A 13,111-nucleotide genomic window follows, 5' to 3' on the forward strand; every position below is an offset into this window, starting at 1 on the left:
TTATTGCTTTTATTTCTTAGTTCAAAGACCAGATGTTTGACCAAATACAACTCTTAGAGCTGCAAAAAGAATCAGACCATCTCAACTCACTTCTTAGGACACACATATTTCCCCTTACAGGACATTTCAGCAGAAAAACTAAGAGTAGTTACAAATTTATTAAAAATCTAACCCAACTCAAACGCAACCAACCTGTGACAAAGAAAAGTATATTCCAAATCTGTTATAGGATCCTTGATTACAACTTTGTCCAGAAACCATCCATTTCCTTAGAAGAAATAAAGACAAAACATTGTTCATGAGAGAAAAATTGATGCATTTAATTATGTCAGACTTCCTACAATTTTCTCTCTTCTACTGGAACTGCAAAATCTGCAGGTCCACTGGCCTATTTAAAGAGTCACAGCTACCCTCACGGCTGGAGGGAGGATAGTACCTGTTCTAAGTACTCTACAGCTTCCTTATGGGCCTGCAAGCTGCTGGGTCTCTCTCCCTGGCTACATCCCTCCCTCCTATAGCATTACCATCATATGATTCTTATTAGTTTTGCCAATCAAAATAACAATAAAATTAGATATCAGCTTATGATGGCTCAAAATAAGTTGCTATGTTTAGTATTTACGCTCAAAAGTTTGAAAAGTAGGACTTGTGACTGCAAGCATTTTAGGTTTCACCATTAATTGGAAGTCTAATGACAAGATAGTGTTACAAAAATCTTCAATTGCATCTTTACAGTGCAACTGATAAAGCTAATCCATCTAAAATTATAATAGCTCATTTTAACTTTAGTACAAGACACAATCAATGTCTTAGCATGAAAACATTCCCCTTCTTCACAGTTTTTAACAGGAATTAGTAAAAAATTACTGTCAGATACTATCCTTAACATAATGGTTAAGAGTAGAGCAAAAGTGAGATTTCTGACCTGATCCAAGCCCATTGTGTCCTATAACAATCTTGTACAAACATCCAAGGTGCACAGCTTCAACAGCAAAGATGTCAGTCTGTAATCAACCAACAAAATTTCAGAAAAATCTGAAATGCAGAACATTCTTCACCCACGAAATTCTGAAGGCCCAAAAACCCTTATAACTTTGTCTTATATAACCCTTATAACTTTGTCTTATATAAAACTTATAACTTTGTCAATATAACTTTTGTCAAGATTACAATTTGAAATATTAGCTGATAATAAAGTGAGAGCAAAACAGGAAGGTCAGGTTTCCCAAAACAGAAGTAGAAGCAAGCCCGATCACTTTGCTAATGGGAGTAGTGCCATTCAAATGAATGGGATGAGTCAGGAAAGAGAAACCTGTTGAAAGCATCAATGGCTAAACAATTACAAATTAAAACAGATTTCAACATTAGAAATGCAAATAGAAAATGAAATTTCATTTCCTCTTTGCTTATTAAATCAAAATTTTAGAGGAGTTAAAACCAAAAGTACACAGCTTACCTATTTTAAAAGTGAAAATTCTCACTTCCAAAAGCACTGGTATAACTTTAGAAAGTATTTGGAACTTAATTAGGGAATTTTGGGGAGCCATAGGAATGTAGTAATTATCTCTTTTCTAACTGCACCTTTCTTGGAATCACCACCCACCCAAGAGAGAAAAGCCAGACAAACATATCAAAAAATGCCTTTTCACTTACTTGTCCTTTTAAAAATTTCTTGGGTTTCTGCGACCGGAGCAGCTGTCTTGATCCTGTATCACCTCTTTCTCCATAGACAGAAATATAGACATCAGCCTCAGTTCCAGCGTTCCACAGGTCTCCAGTTGTCACATGCACTTTGTAGACAGTCACTGACAATAAAAGATGACAACTTTTCATGCCACAAACACTATTATATAGTTACAATAACATCTAGCTGGCTGTGGAGTCCAAAGACATCTGTGTCAAGGACAGGGTATAAAACTTTAAAAATCCTATTCAATAAAATATAAAGCTGCTTTTATGGTTTTTATGGTTGTTACATTTATTATTGTGTCCCAGGCTCTCATTTGTGGGGAATGCAAAGACAAGTTAGTTCTAAATGCCCAGTAGCATATCTTGGTCCTGCAGCATTGTTTGAAATCATCATAAACTGAAAAGTAAATAATGTAAATCCAAGATTAGTGTCACCATAAGTGGTAAGATCAAAACTATAAAAAGCAATAGGAGCCATTAACATTTTGAATGCACTGGTTAACCAAATAGACTAAAACCTAGCACCATAATTTCAGTTTTCTAGGACCTCAAAACTCAGAAAACCGCATTGTTTTATTATTTTATTCATGCTACAGGACAGAATCATAGGATAGTTTGGTTTGGAAGACACCTTTAAAGATCATCTATCCTTTGCCATGATCATGGACATCCTCAGTTACATCAGGTTGCCCAGAACCATGTCCAGCCTGATTTTGAATGTTTCCAGGGATAAGTAACCTCTCTATATTCCATATGGAAATTCTTTAAAGAATATAAATTTAGGATGGAACAACTAAGAATTAAATTCAATAAATCATTTATTTAATAAGAATGGATATTTCAAATAAAACTAAATTTGAATTAAAATATGATGAAACTAAAGACTATTTTATGATCTACATAAAAATATCTACCAATATAAAACTGTGTTCCTTAAAATGCAGATGTAGGAACTCCATAAAATTCAGAAGTAAGATAAAACATACAATCATAATCTTCAGTATTAACATGGGAAAGGCAAAATTTATGCCAACATATACTAACAATATTTTGTTAGACTGCATGAAGTACAGAGAGAATGAAAGGGGAAGAGAAAACCTCATTTTCTGGCACACAAGCTCTTCTTCCAAGGGTAGGTGTCCATGTGCTTCTCTGTCTTTCAAGCAGAAAAGAGTTTCTGAACCACTGGGTTCGAAACAACATCAACATTATCATCATTCAATTGTCAGCTTCTATTTGAAACACATTATTAATCTTGGCTGTAATTCTCTGAAGGAGGTTGCTTCCAGATCTCACTCTTCTGGTGGCCAAACACCTTCCTTTAATAAGCACTGAAGATATCTGCAATTATGCTAGGTGGCTGATCAGTGTTACAATTTTTCTATTCATCCTTATTCTTTTCATTATTATCTCTCATTTATTTACATGGGCTTTTTGTGCTTGTTACTAAACAAGCTATCTTTAAGGAATTCAATCTGGATAATGGTAATAATTTAGCAAAAATACTAAACAGCCTGTACAGGTTTTCATGTGCCCACACAGAACACTAGTGCTAGCTTCCTTCTGGCATGAGAGCTAACTCATTTTGAGATCAGAGCCTCTGAGTTCCTCTGAAATATGTGGCAAAGGCCAGCCACATTTAACAAGGAGAAGCTTTTGACACTCTTTAGTTAGCAGCGTAATCAGGCACTATCTTTCCCCAGTGTATGCCTGTCTCAATACTCACAATAATTTGCATTTAGCAACTGTTAATTCCTACTGCATTTTACCCATATAATTTCACATGTCACCACCCGATCTATTTACTTGCCCAATTTTTTTCTTTGCAGCACCCACATGAACACATGCTCCGTGAACGGACCACAGCAGAGGGAGAGAATTAATCTCCTTAGACCAACAATTCCATGCATAGGACCACAACAATGCTCTATTGCAACAATTTCCTCCTTCAATAACTACCTACTTTTCAATTCCTGCAAGAAGAAAAGCAAAGGTCCACCAGCTACCAGCACTATGTATCCCTGATTTGTTCTCAGGATATAATTAATGACTGTGTCATAAACCATGAGCAGACAAGGACAAAAGTAGAATGGTAGAGGAGGTAATGTCAAAGGAATGCTGCTCAGTCCTCCAGCATTATAGATTATAGAAACAAAGTCTCTATGTAACACTTCTTAGCAGTTTAATTCCCATGTTTTTCCTTTGAATAAAAAAGAATGTTAAATCAGTGAGTGCTTCAGCCTCTTTTTATTCAGAAATTGGTTTTAAAGTGCCTCTCATCATCTCTCACATTGAATCCAGACCCCTTCACTGTTCCATTATCAAACTATCTTCTCTGAAGTTAAAAGCTGTGCTCCCTTTACACTGTCTCATGCAGAAATATAACACTGGCAAAAAGACACAGGGGCCGTCTTTCAATTACTAAATCAGAGATGAAACTGCCTTCTCCAAAGCCTTCTGCATGACCCCTTTTACACTGAAGCTGGTAGAAATGCATAGAAGCTCTTTTCTTCCTCCCTTGTGTGAGAGAGAAATTGTTAACTACAAAATGCAGATTGAGAGGTTGGTTGTAAGTGTGCCTTTGTGCTTTTCATGCATGAAGATTACTCGATAATAAAAATCTTTCATTGTATCTTCATTTCAGAAACATGGAAAGCTGCTACTCAGAAAAAGCCAAAAAATTAGGATGTTCAGAGAATCACTGAATATTCTGTGTTGTAAGGGACCCACAGGGATCATTGACTACAATTCTTAAGTGAACAGCCCATATAGGGATTGAGTACAGAACCTTGGCATTATTAGCACCATATGCTATTAGCACCAACTGAGGCTGTTGAGGTCTACATCTCAGGATATTTAAACAAGAGAACATTTGGGGAAGAAAATATACTGCAAATAGGGTAATAGAGCATATTCAATACAATATGTCAATTATCATTAATTAGCATTTATTCAAAGGGGTGAGGAGGCACTTGACTTTCATACCAGTGTGTTTGTATGCCCACCTATAAAAACAGTATTGGTCTCCTGACCAATACTTCCTATACTTCCTCCCAAACCTGTGAGGAAGCAGGTTGAGTGCCACTGAGGCTTCTCTTGTCATGAAGATCATGACCACCCAAGACCAAAAATCATGGTGTTTAATGTGGATGGTCCTCTCTCTCTAGAGCATCTTATGAGCCATTGATATCTGCTAAGTACTGGGGGAAATCTCTCCCATTATTCTTTTTCTCTTAAAACATACTTTTGGGGCACAAACCTGGTTTTCTCTGATCTTCTTGTCAGGTTCTTAATCTCAGAGCTCAATCATCACGGAGAAGCATAAATATAACTCTAGGCCACTCATCTCTATATTACAAGAGTAACTGCCCCAAGGTATGTTTTCCCACATCCATGGACCATTTTCTGGACTTCTGCCCCTCAATTTTTTTGTATATATCCTCTTCCTCTAGCCTGCACCCACAATATCTGTTACCACTGAAATACTCATTATAATTTCAACTTTGTAAGATCAACACAAGGGACCATAGAAACACCATTAAGCACTGATAAATTGTTAAACAATCTAAAAAAGGGGTTTCATAGTTTTTAGAGAATTTAGAATGGAAGTTTCTCTCATCCTATTTTGTCCTCTGCAGCTGATAATGATTTTTGTGGGGAAGAGAAAAGGACATGTCCCAGGTGGATCTTTTTCTAGTGAAGTCCCAGCTCAAGTAATACCAGTGGTGTTATGGCTTTTCCCCCTCTAGCATCACACCCCAATAGGATGGGAATCTGCTACAGCATTCTTGCTCCCTCACCCACATCTCTCCCAGGACACATTGTTCTTGCTAAGTCCTTGCAATTTTCATATAAATTTTCCAGAAAAGAACAATGCCAGTTGGAGAGAAGGGAAGAACAAGCACAGACTTTCCACCCCCTTTCCACTGATCAAGCAGAGGGATCATTAGCAATGTCAGGGACTGGTGTGGTAGAGCAGGACACTAAAACAGTGCAACAACAGCAACACCCAATTATTTTCATATCCTTTGGAATCATTCACATTTAGAATTACGATAAAATCTCCCTGTGAATAATGGAGATTTTAACACTTATAGCCTCCTGAAATATTTATTCTGCAAGTTTTATTTCACATCCAAAAGTTAAAACTATTCTGGAAGTCTGAGCCACTTACCAGAAAGAGACTTAAACAGCAGCTACAATAGCAACACTGGAGCTATAATTCTCAGTTACTGAAAGCAGAATTTGTGATCTGGCTCATATGCTGCCTTCATGATGGTTACATGTCTGACATGTCTTCACTATTGCCTTTATTTTAAACCAAACATAAGCACTGAAAATCTTACCAATCAAGGAATCCACTTTAAGAACATGTGAAATTCAAAGCATTAAAGACTCTCTCATTTCTTTTTCAATGCTTTTTAACTTTTTACCTGAGTATGCACAGTAACAACAAGAAAGCAAAGCAGAAAAAGTGTTGTGGCAGCCAAAAAGTAATAGAGGGCCTGATGAAAAACAATGGACTTACTTCTATCGACATCAGTCTGGGGTCTGACTTTGCTGATGTTGTATTGTGCTTACCTGGAAGAATAGGCTGACCCTGCTGTAAAACAGGAAGCTCCACAGATATTTCCCCATCAGACTGGTCCTTGGCCAGCCATCGATGTGCAGGGAAAGAGAACTGCTCCCCTGAGAAAAGGTTCAGCAACTGCACCTAAATAGCACCAAGAATTCCAATTTAACTTGCTGATCTCAGAGCAGATGGAACAGAACATCAAACGTGTGGGATGCTGTTGAAATCTGTGCAGGTAGAGCTTTGCGGACAACCACAAAACCATGGGTTTGGAGCATTTCTGCTCCCTGGATCCAACTGCCCAAATCTGACTTTTCACTCAGTCATATTTGAAAGCTCAGGACAGAGTAACTCAAGTGCAACCGAGGAACACGTTTTTGTCAGCTCGGGTGCACTCCCACAAGCTACAGCTGTAGTTCCAGCTGGTACATCCGTGGGGGCTGGCACTAGGTGGCATGGCTTACCACAGCCAGAATTTCTCACCAGGAAGCTTGTCAATGCTTGTATTCTATTCCTTATACTTTTATCAGAACAGGAATTAAAGGCACAGGTTTTGATTCTTCAGCACTCCTTGAGACATAAATAAACCATAAAGTGCCCCAACTAATCCCAACACCAACTGAGGCCCATACAATGCCCTACATTATTTTCTTCCATGCCCAAGTTCAAGCATGTAGCAGCAAAAGGACCATATGAAAAGCAGCTGAAGGAGGAAAAGAGGGTATTTTTTACTTCAAAGCATTACTTAGTAAGCACTTCAGAGGCTGCTGTATGTTCTAATAGTCCCTGATTATGCTAATTTATACCCGTATCTACACTAGATTTTAGATCGGCAGAGAGAAGGGAAGACACTCCTACTTGTAGTTTCATCCTGTGCTTTGCAGAATCTAATCTCCTTAATTTGAATATTCAACAAACTCACATTTACTGGAAACATTTTTGAATATTAAACTTTAAAGACAAAGATTCATCTCATCTGAAAAACCTGGAACACCTTCAGCATCTGCTGATGAATCCTGAAAGGGAAATTTTGATTAGCAAAGCAGCACCTTTTCCTGGTCTGATATCATCTCAGTACAGATACAGACACAGTAACCATGGAACACTGATGGAGGACTAATGTGCTTAACTACCAGAAAAGCTCTGCAGTTGTAGAAAACAGTCTGTTCATTTTAGTTCTTCCTGGAAAAAAAGTAGGCTTCCCAAGAAACAGTGATGCTAAGTGACTGTAGGCTGTTCCTCTTGTGTGAAGTCTAGAAATCAGTGACTGTATTCCTTTGTCTCTGAACCATAAAAAAACACTATCTGTAAGGTTTGAATGTATTTCCTTTTTTTTTTTTTCTTTTCTTTGACTTTCTGCCCAGAGTTACAAAGAGGGAATGACCTGGCCCTGGCTAATGAACCACTCCCTAAAAACTGTATCTGATTGACTGAGATTCCATAAAGAGACAATTAAAATTTATAAATAAATAACTAATGGAACACACTGAAGTGTTGCAATTTTTAAAATTTTACTGTTGATTTCAATTAATATATCCTAGGTGGAAAGAAGGTTAATAATAACTTTTCATTCTTTCTCTTTCCTTTTATTTTTTGTCAGACTTCCTCAGTCTCTCATTTTTAAATATCTGTCTCCAAAACTCAGTACAGCTGGAAAACTAATAGCTAGGTTTTATAATCAGGCAGTCATCACTTGAATTGAAAGACATATAATCCCTATAATTCTATTAGGAAATCTCTTAGAGTGAAAACAGTTTAGTCTTAGATAATTTAGTCTTAGATAGGTAATATTTCAGAGTAGACATGAACTGGTTAGAGGTATGAACTCACAGGATCTTGCCTAATCTTCAGTTAACACTTCCCAGATCTCTTCCTTCTGAGTCACAGGCTCAGGAAAAGACAAGCATCAAATAGCAACAGATTTTGAGCACTGATCAATGAATATTTGACTTCAGTGGGCACTTTGCATTTTATAGATCTGGACATACCATGAAATATAATGTGAACACTGAGTTTACCAGCAGCTTCTAAAGCTCTTCATAAACTGCAGTCTCTTAACTGAAAGATAAGAAACTCTGCCACAAAGATGGAAGGGTTTCAGGCATGCATAGGATATAATTGGCACACATAGTATCACATTGGATATTGGGATAAAAGTCAGATCCTTTAATTTCCAGTCCGGAAACCTCTATACTGTGCTTCCCAACCAAACCTTGAAATGCACTTAGCTCATTCTCTTTGCTTTATTATATTTGCTTTACCTGCATCAAGATATTTTTTACATAAGGAGGGAAAAGGACGTCTTCTTGTCTTTTTCGTGCTGTGCATAGGGACCCATAGGCATCAGCCACAGATTTGGGGAGGACTTGGCTATGCTGGGTTCCATGACTTTGTGGGTTTAAACAAAATCCAGGCACTGTTCTTTGTAGCACACAAAGACTGTAGAAGACTCAGACTATAGCAGCTAAGTTAAGCAGTCTTCCTTGCTGCCCAGCCACACATTTTTAAAGAAACGTAATGTATTAAATTGCAAACAGCCAACCCAGACATCATAAGCTGCTTTAATTCCACACAATACCATTCCTTCATAAGTAATCCCTTAAATGAAGGTGAAAGCATTTGATGAGGTTAATATAATCCCAGGGATTTTTTTCCTCTACTCATATTTTGAATCCACTGTCATAGTGACTGCTTTCAGACAGATAAAATTCTTCCTCACTGCTTTTACCTCTTTGCAGTGCCAGGCAGGGGAGTTTCCTGCATTTGTATGTCCTATACGTATTTTGTAGAGATGTCCTATGTTCCTAGTATTGACCTGTAAAAGAAACACAATTAATAAAACACAGAACATTTGTTAAAAAGAAAAGACATGCAACAGAAATTAATTTAGTAACTGTAAGGTGAGACTTTTAATTTGAGGAATTAAATACTTTGGCATTTAAGCTAGCCTTTCCAACATATTTTACTTCAGATAATCCTTAGATATTTGGGCCTTCTAAAAGACAGCCCTCAAAAATCCCATTGGCCTGCCAATCCCATTTAAATATCCAGGAAGTTGCTGTACTAATTCCTGGCTGAATATTTGCCTCAGTGGGAGATGAATAGAAACCATATGTATGACTAAAAAACAAAAGTGTCTTGACCATGAAACCTGTCTCAGTTTAGCATCTATACTAGTGACCTGCTCCAAAATTATTTTTGCTCCTACATACCTCTGAGTTTCTCCCTACCCCTCCAGGAGTGTATGCCTTACAATTTTTTGGAAACAATGTGTTCAGCTTTGATGCTTCTTTTTACAAAAAATTCAATGAAATCAAGTTAAAAAGCTGTATTTGAAAGATTAGCTCTTGGGCAGGCTGGATGAATATGTCCAGTACAGATAACAGGGCACTGAGGGAATAACTTTGTGTGAAGGTTATTCAAACAACCTTACTATGAACTTAAGTGTAGAAATAGAAAGCTTATCTTCAAGGAACTGGAAGTACACCATCAGTCTTCCTTCCTCACTGTATAATTTATTTTGTTATTATGTAGGCTTGTTTTTTTCTCCTGTTGTTTTCCATAGAATTAATTTGCATGTTTTCATTGACATTGTATAGATGGGTGTGAACTGAGTTACCTGTATCATGCATTATCCTGAACTCAGTGTTATAAATGATAAAGAGGCAGAGCAGCGAGGACAGACCGCAGTTATGTGCAAATATAGTGCACTCAGAAAGCCTTTTCTTGTTCTATACATTTCAGAGTAGGTTCTCCTTAATTGTATTCAATGCTATGGGTCCTTGCCTAGAGGAATCCTAGATCTCAAACAATCGGACTGTCCTCCATATTTTGCACTTAAAAGTCATTGTGACTTTTAAATGATGAAATTAAATTCAGTAATGGCAACAGGAAGCAGCCAACAACATTTGTTGTGAAGAGGGTCTTTTAATCTATCAGGACCTGCTTACTTGTTTTATCCACTCCTTTCAATCTGGCTGGTTTTGATATCATGGATGGAGAATGACATTCTATATCAGGGGTGCTGGATTCTTCTGAGAAAAGGGATAAGAACTGCACTTCCTGCATTCCAAACATCCACAGGCGACTGTGGAAAAGGTGAGCTCTTCATCAGTGCTGGCATCAAACACCTTTTCTCAGAAGGGGAGTTGCTACCCTGGATACTAATGATGGAAGCACCTGTTTGTTATATGGCCCTATAGCAGACACCTGTGGACAGCCCATGACAATCCTATATACACACTCAAGCTGTGCAGATTGTGATAAAGGACCTAGTCTGGCTCACCTAAATCAACACAATATAAGACTGACTGAGGAAGAATTTGTTTGTGTAACTGGAAGCAGAAACAGTTTCAGATAGATTTATTGCAGGTATAAAATTTGCTTCTATTTCAATAAAGCGGCAGGTGTTTAACAAGGTTAAGATTTTACTCTGTATCCTAATTTTTCACTTCCTCATTTGATTTTTAATATTGTAGCCCTGTCTCAAATTTGCAAACTAAACAAGTATCTGTTGTCATATGTTTATTGGAATTTTCTTGGGCACAATACAAATAAAAGAGTAGTTATTCTTCAACAGACAATAAACATGTTGAATCAAATAAGCTTTGGATAAGTGAGTGGGAAAGGATACTAAATTTAGCTCTACATTTAAGTTTTGTTTCTCATTTCCAGATATGCGCAACACACAAAAAGCTGCCTTTTATCACATAGAGTTTGAAATGTCATGCAATCTGGCAGGAAGCAAGAGGGCAACACAATGAATATATATTACTTACAGTAAAGATGTCTTCATTGCCTCTCTGAAATAATTTTCCCTTCTCTCCATCAAGAAAAATAGGACCCGAACTGCCACGATCCCCATACAATGTAATATAAATCTTTGAGCTTGTTCCTGCAGATGGCACATCACTGGTGAGGACTGACACGTTCCATTTCCTAGCTATCAAAAGATAAAAAGACTCACTGAATTGCTTAAACTCAAGATTCTTACATAAAATGCATTTCAGTAATCAAAATTCTAAGTAATAGTATGTCAATGAATACAGAAATGTGTGTTTCACAAAATTACAGCAGGCAAATATTGAGTTTGCTATGTTTGGCATGTCAAGAAATGTCAGGTTGCATTCACATCTTTTATTCTAAATGTCCTATATGACCAAGTCAAATTTGAATGAACATAGATCACCTTTCAATGACAGTTTTGAAATATTGTATTAAATATGGGGTTCTCTTTACTTAGAATATATTAGCTCTACTCCATGCAGTGCTGTGTAATGGCAGCCTTGACACTCATCACTTTAAATATTAGGGACCCTGAAAGCAAATTAGCTCTACTGAAAAAGAGCTGTTTAAGAAAGGATCCGTATCTCTGCAAAGGTGTGATTAGCTACAAAGATGTAGCAGCTTGTTTGGAACACACTGAAGTTTTACCAGCACGGGAAGGACTTTGATCTGTTGGAGAAAATCCAGAGGGGGTCAGCAAGCTGATCAGAGGGATGAAGAACCTCTGCTAGGAGGAAAGTCTGAGAGAATTAGGTTTATTCAGCCAGGAAAAGAGAAAGATTCAGGGTGGCCTTCCAGTAACTGAAAGGAGCCTACAGGAAAGATGAAGAGGGACTATTTACAAGAGCATGTAGTACATGAAGAGGGGCAATGGCTTCATACTGAAAGAGAACAGTTTTAGATTAAAGATTAGGAGAAAATTCTTCACTGTGAGGGTGGTGGGGCACTGGAATATGTTGACCAGAGAAGCTGTGGATGTCTCATCTCTGGAAGTGCTCAAGACCAGTTTGGATGGAGCCTAAGTGGAAGGTATCCCTGACCACTGCAGGGGTTTTGGAACTAGGTCGGTCTTAAGGCCCCTTGCAACCCAAACGATTCATTCAGCTCAAATTAGCTGATGATTGAATTCCTTGTTTTGCTTTGCTTGTGTGTGCACCTTTTTTCGTTACCCATTAAACTTTATCTCAACCCATGAATCTTCTCTCTTTTACTCTCTCCAATCACACTGGTAGGGAAGTAAGCAAGCAGCTGAGTGGGGCTTAGTTCTGACTGGGGCTAATCTGTGACACAAGGTGAGAAAATTGTATTAACTATTCCCCATAACTCTTGCAGTGCATCAACATTGCTATTAGATTAATGACATTTTATATTATTAGTACTATAAAAGTCAAGGTATTTGTTTAATAGTGATACATTGAACAATTAAATGGTCTTCTTTTCCTCTGACATCCTTATAATTAAGAGAAATATGCCTTATGCATTTCAGATTAAAGGAAATAGAAAAAATATTTCTATAGGAGAAAAACTTGAGAAAATATCTGATTTTGTTGATGGATACCAAGGAGGAAAAAGACTTTTCTAAGTAAATTACAGTGATGACTTTGGGATACATGTATATAAACTATGAGCAGGCTGAGAATGGAAACTAGAAAACATTCAAGACAGACATCAGAAGCAGGACTCAAGCTCTAGAACATCTCTCTGGTGGAAGCTGTAATGACTACAGAGAAAAAGATTCAAAATGAGATTTAGTAATTAAGTGGAATTACTTACCTAATTGTGTCACTTCCTTCTAGCAAGCAGATAAACAAGATAAACTAAGAGTTCCTGGGACTGTGATCTGTATGCTATGTTGGCTGTTTCTTCTTAAGTTATGGCAAGATAAAAACTGAATTCCTTCAAGATGTATGACATGCTCTCTATAAATCCCAGAATACCTGCTGAATGCTTTTCTATCCTATTAAAGTAGCTCATTTTATCCTCGTGGTGTTTTTGCCTCTGTCAATCAGTATGTGTTCCTCTAGCATTGTGAGGTTCTTTCTTCAGCCTTCTCCAGTCTTAACT

General features: G+C 37.4%; 1 protein-coding gene across 1 annotated transcript in view; it reads right to left on the minus strand.

The window, feature by feature from the left end:
- Positions 1 to 13,111, minus strand: part of RP1 (RP1 axonemal microtubule associated) — a 194,967-nt gene that overhangs the window by 141,115 nt on the left and 40,741 nt on the right. The window contains exons 5-10 of the mRNA XM_068188719.1: positions 11,041 to 11,204; positions 8,991 to 9,077; positions 6,271 to 6,403; positions 1,654 to 1,805; positions 926 to 1,004; positions 193 to 268 (exon numbers count right to left, since the gene is read on the minus strand). Of these exons, the coding sequence (XP_068044820.1) occupies positions 193 to 268; positions 926 to 1,004; positions 1,654 to 1,805; positions 6,271 to 6,403; positions 8,991 to 9,077; positions 11,041 to 11,204 (691 nt within the window). The remainder of the gene's footprint in view (positions 1 to 192; positions 269 to 925; positions 1,005 to 1,653; positions 1,806 to 6,270; positions 6,404 to 8,990; positions 9,078 to 11,040; positions 11,205 to 13,111) is intronic.

Source organism: Anomalospiza imberbis, chromosome 1 (genome assembly GCF_031753505.1).
Source record: "Anomalospiza imberbis isolate Cuckoo-Finch-1a 21T00152 chromosome 1, ASM3175350v1, whole genome shotgun sequence".
Classification (NCBI taxonomy): Eukaryota; Metazoa; Chordata; class Aves; order Passeriformes; family Viduidae; genus Anomalospiza; species Anomalospiza imberbis.